The sequence below is a fragment of the Entamoeba histolytica genome, genomic scaffold (genome assembly GCF_000208925.1).
Source record: "Entamoeba histolytica HM-1:IMSS scf_1104750517073 genomic scaffold, whole genome shotgun sequence".
Lineage (NCBI taxonomy): Eukaryota > Evosea > Mastigamoebida > Endamoebidae > Entamoeba > Entamoeba histolytica.
In genome coordinates, this window is record NW_001915179.1 from 1 (window position 1) to 5,104 (window position 5,104).

At 23.1% G+C, this 5,104-nt stretch overlaps 1 protein-coding gene across 1 annotated transcript, besides 2 other annotated features; it reads right to left on the bottom strand.

Annotated features, from left to right (window-relative positions):
* The first annotated feature begins 2,044 nt into the window (after positions 1-2,044).
* Positions 2,045-2,901: a repeat region.
* Positions 2,902-2,982: 81 nt separating this feature from the next.
* On the bottom strand, positions 2,983-4,311 carry EHI_052400 (elongation factor 1-alpha 1; the record flags this gene model as incomplete). Its single annotated transcript, XM_643625.1, has 1 exon — positions 2,983-4,311. One exon carries the CDS (start codon positions 4,309-4,311, stop codon positions 2,983-2,985), a length of 1,329 nt encoding a protein of 442 aa, XP_648717.1.
* A 540-nt stretch (positions 4,312-4,851) lies between these two features.
* Positions 4,852-5,104: part of a repeat region that runs on past the window's edge.

Consider the following 5,104-nt stretch of genomic DNA (forward strand, 5'->3'; position numbering starts at 1 on the left):
TATTATTTATATTTCATTTATTAAATAAAATGAAAATGAAATTGTAAAATATCAATCAATTAAATATTCATGAATAATAATTTATTAATATTTAATAATTGAAATAACAAATAATAAATAATAAAGTAACAATAATGATATATTCAATATATTCTTTATTTGATTTGTTCAATATTAGATTATTCTATTTCATTATCATTTCATTATTTTATTTCATTATTTTATTTCATTATTTCATATTCATTTATTATTTTTTAAAATCAAATAAACAATAATATTGATATTCATTCATCATATTAATTTAATATAATAAACACAAACAACATTTCAGAATAAAGAATGAATATTTAAGAATGGAAATAATGATTTATTCAATATTTTGTTCAACACAAAATCAATAAAACATATATTTTGATAATATATGAATGAAATAATAAAGAAATATACAATACTCAAGAATTAATAAAAAAGAAATAAAAAGAATGAATAAATGAATATAAAATTGATAAATAATAGAAGAAAGAAATAGAAAAACAATGAAAAACAAATAATATAAAAAGAATATAAATATATAAAAGAATAAAAATAAAGTAGAAGAAGAATATAAAAATAATAAATCACAAAGATGTAATAAAATAATAAAAGAAGAAATAAAAAGTGTATTTTTAATGTAAAAATTAGAAATATTCAATAAAAGTGTCTAATTTAATGATGTAAAATGATTAACAATATTTTATTAATGAAAAATATTTTACTCTCTTTATGTTTATTATTTATATGTATAATTTCATCATGATGTTTATTATATAATCAATCATATGTGTTATGTTATTATAACATATAATAAGTGATAAAATATAAATGAAAATGATATGAATATATAACATAGATAGAATATAAAACAAAAGAATAATAAGAATAAATGATAAATAAAACGAGAAATGATAATCAATGATATAATAATAAAATCAAAATATAAAAGATAAAAATAATATTAATATAAAACAAAAGAGAATAAATATAAAATGAAAATAGATATAAATGATAATAATATAAAAATGATAAAGATGAATAAACAAATAATAAAATACATTTAAATATAAAAGAATAACAAGAAGAAAATCTAAATAATATAAACATAAAAACATAAAATAAGAATAATATAATAATATATATATAATAAGAATAACACAATGATATAAATAATATAAACAGAGAAATAAATATAAAAATAAATATATAAAAATACGATAGATAAATAACATATAAATAAAAGAATAAAAAGAATAAAAAGAAATATGAATAATCAAATCATCTATTTCATTAATATTTCATACAAAATGAATAGAAATGATCATAAAATATAAACATAAATATTTATATATTCTGTATTTATCATATTTTTTATTTTTTTTATTTTTTTTATGAGCAAAATATAATAAATGGAAAATTCTATGGATGCAAAATATTTTACTCTTTTTCATTTTTGTAAATTATTTAGATGCATTATTCTTTGATAATTTTCGTACCCTAAAATAAACATAGAGATGACAATAGTAATAGATAAGAATCTAAGTAAAAGATTTACAAATGAAATAAATAATGATATGCAAATACAATAATAACAATAATCATAATAAACAATGGAGAAGGAAGAATCGATGAATAATACATAAAGAGTTAGAAAAATAAGAAATGAAAGAAAAGGAAATGTAATGGAATAATAGTAAAAGAGAAATGAATAAGAAATATGAAAGAAGATATGAAATACAGTAGTGAAGAAACCGAAGAATAAAGAGAAATAGAAAGTAATGAAGGTGAAGGATTGGAAGAAATTCTAGGAGAAGAATAAGTCAAAATCAATCAAGAATAATTTAATAATTATTTAATCCATTTAATACTAAAGATAATACTAAAAATAATGAATACCAAGAGTCATGTATTTGTATTTAATTTCTAAGAGATATTTTTACATTTTGTTACATTATAATATGTTAATAGAAATATTCTTTTTGAATTACACATTCTATTAATATTTATAATGAAATTCGAAGTGTCATCAAACAAATGAACACATTAGAAAATGGATTGAATTAAAATGAGTAGATAAAACTACTACAATTAAATCATTGAATTCAATCAATATTAAATAGAATAATCATTTCTCTAATTAACTAAAATGAAAGATAGAACAATATTCTGTTTGTATAGAAAATCAAAAATAATGAAAAATGAAAGATTAAAATACTAAACAATTTGTAAAGACAATATAATAACAGTAAAACATATTCTATTTTATTGTTCATAATAACTCATAAATGAAGAAATATGACAATATATGCATTATCATATTGATTAATAAAAAATATACAAGAAATAAACAATATAAAAATACAATATGAAACAATATTCCAATATAAAGACATTACAATGATAATAAACAAACAAATAATGCCTAAAAGTGAATGACAAAATCACAAAATATCAGACATATATGTAATAGATAAAAAGAACAAAACTAGTCTAATATTTGATAAGACTATTGTTGGATAATCATAATATTAATTGAGAGTATTTGAAGAAAAGAAATAAGTATAAGAAATTAAAGAATATTCTAATGAAAATAGAAAAATTAAAAGATGACAAAATAAATCCAGTAGTAATTTCAATCAATGGTTTAATAAATAACTCAAGTGTTAGATTAATTAAAGAATTAAAAATTGAAATTGACATGGAGAAAGAAATTAAAAACCATGTAATAAAAAACATGATAGATCACATGGAATACTGCTTCAATCACAACCAAAATACTCTGTAGAGCTACAAGAAGAAGTGATTAGTCTCTGCTGAAACAGGAATAATAGAAGTTATTTCTATTAATACTTAATTAATTGCTTATTATTATTTCTATTGAAATACATTCTATTATTATTTCTATTGAAATTAAAAACTTTCAAATTTATTTAAAATAAAAGAAATAAATTATTTCTTCTTTCCAGCAGCTGAGGCATTAGCAGCTCTTGGGGTAACAGCCTTAACAACTCCAACAGCAACGGTTTGTTTCATATCTCTAACAGCAAATCTTCCCAATGGTGGGAATTTAGCAAATTCTTCAACACAAAGTGGTTTAGTTGGAACAATCTTAACAAGTGCTGAATCTCCATTCTTAATATATTCTGGTTCTCCTCCTTCCATGGATTTACCTGTTCTTCTATCAATCTTGCTTAATAATTCTTCGAATTTACATGCAATGTGTGATGTATGGCAATCAAGAACTGGTGTATATCCCTTTCTAATTTGTCCTGGATGATTCATAACAATAACTTGAGCAGTGAAATCTTCACATCCAACAGCTGGTTGATTCTTAGCATCTGATGCTACATTTCCTCTCTTAATATCTTTAACTGTTAAGTTTCTAACATTGAATCCAACATTATCACCTGGAATAGCTTGAGCAAGTGCTGTATGATGCATTTCAACTGATTTACATTCTGATGATACTCCTGATGGTGCAAATTGAACAATAGTTCCTGGTCTAAGAACTCCAGTTTCAACTCTTCCACATGGTACAGTTCCAATACCTGAAATCTTATAAACATCTTGAAGTGGAAGTCTAAGTGGTTTATCAACTGGTCTTTCTGGTGGTGTGACTGAATCAAGTGCTCCAATTAATGTTGGTCCTTTGTACCATGGCATGTTGGTTGATGGTTCAATCATATTATCTCCTTGGAATCCTGAAATTGGGACAAATGGAATCTTGTCTGGATTATATCCTGTCTTCTTAAGGAATGCACTAATTTCTTTCTTAATTTCTTCATATCTTTCTTGTTTATATTGAATAGCATCCATCTTATTAACTCCAACAATCATTTGTTTAACTCCAAGTGTATATGAAAGAAGAATATGTTCTCTGGTTTGTCCATTCTTTGAAATACCAGCTTCAAATTCTCCTGTACCAGCTGCAACAATAAGAATAGCAACATCAGCTTGTGATGTTCCAGTAATCATATTCTTAATGAAATCTCTATGACCTGGTGCATCAATAATAGTGAAATAATATTTAGATGTTTCAAATTTCCATAATGAAATATCAATAGTAATTCCTCTTTCTCTTTCTGCCTTAAGATTATCTAATACCCATGCATATTTGAATGATCCTTTTCCCATTTCAGCTGATTCTTTTTCAAACTTTTCAATGGTTCTTTGATCAATTCCTCCACATTTATAAATTAAATGTCCTGTAGTAGTACTTTTTCCTGAATCGACGTGTCCAATAACGACAATATTAATATGTGTCTTTTCCTTTGGCATTAAGAGTGTTGATATATATTTCCTTTTTTTCCTCTTTAAATACTATAAGGGTTTCTTCTTTATTTTTAGAGTTAGGGTCTTCCTTTTGTTTTAAAAAACGTTTCTGTTTTTTTATTATTTTTTTCTTTTATTTTCTTTTATTTTCTTGTGTTTTTTTCTTTTATTTTCTTCTCTGAAATTATTATTACTTATCTATTATTGTGCATTTATTTATTATATTCTTCTATTCTTCCTTCTTCTTTTCTTACTAATCCATTCTCTATTTCTTCTTCTTTATCTTTATTTCGTGTTGTTCCTTGTGATTGAATCATTCTTCTTCAACTTCTTTCATCTTTCTAATGCATTGCTTTTTACTTTGTTTATTTCTTTATCTATTTCTTTATCTATTTCTTTATCTATTTCTTTGTTTAGTCTAATCCCTTCTGGAAACCGTATGACTACCATTCATACCTCAATGAAGTCTACTGTTGCCATTGAACAGAAAATAACTTCTCACCAAACAAAAGAACAATTGAAACATGAAAATGAAATTAAGATAATAATTAAATTAAGGTTTAATACCTTTCAACCTATTCTTCAGGTGAGAATTTCTTCCCTTCCTTCACTCTCCTGAGAGTCTTCTTCTTCTGGTATTTCTACATCTCTGTATTCTCCAGAATAGTCTTTACAATATCTCATAAGATCTTTCATATTTATTATTACGTTCTCTTTTGTCATTATTTCCCTTGGTATTTCTATTCATTCTGCTTTTAGTAATCTAACTGTTTCTTTGTTTATTAATCAACCAACTGTT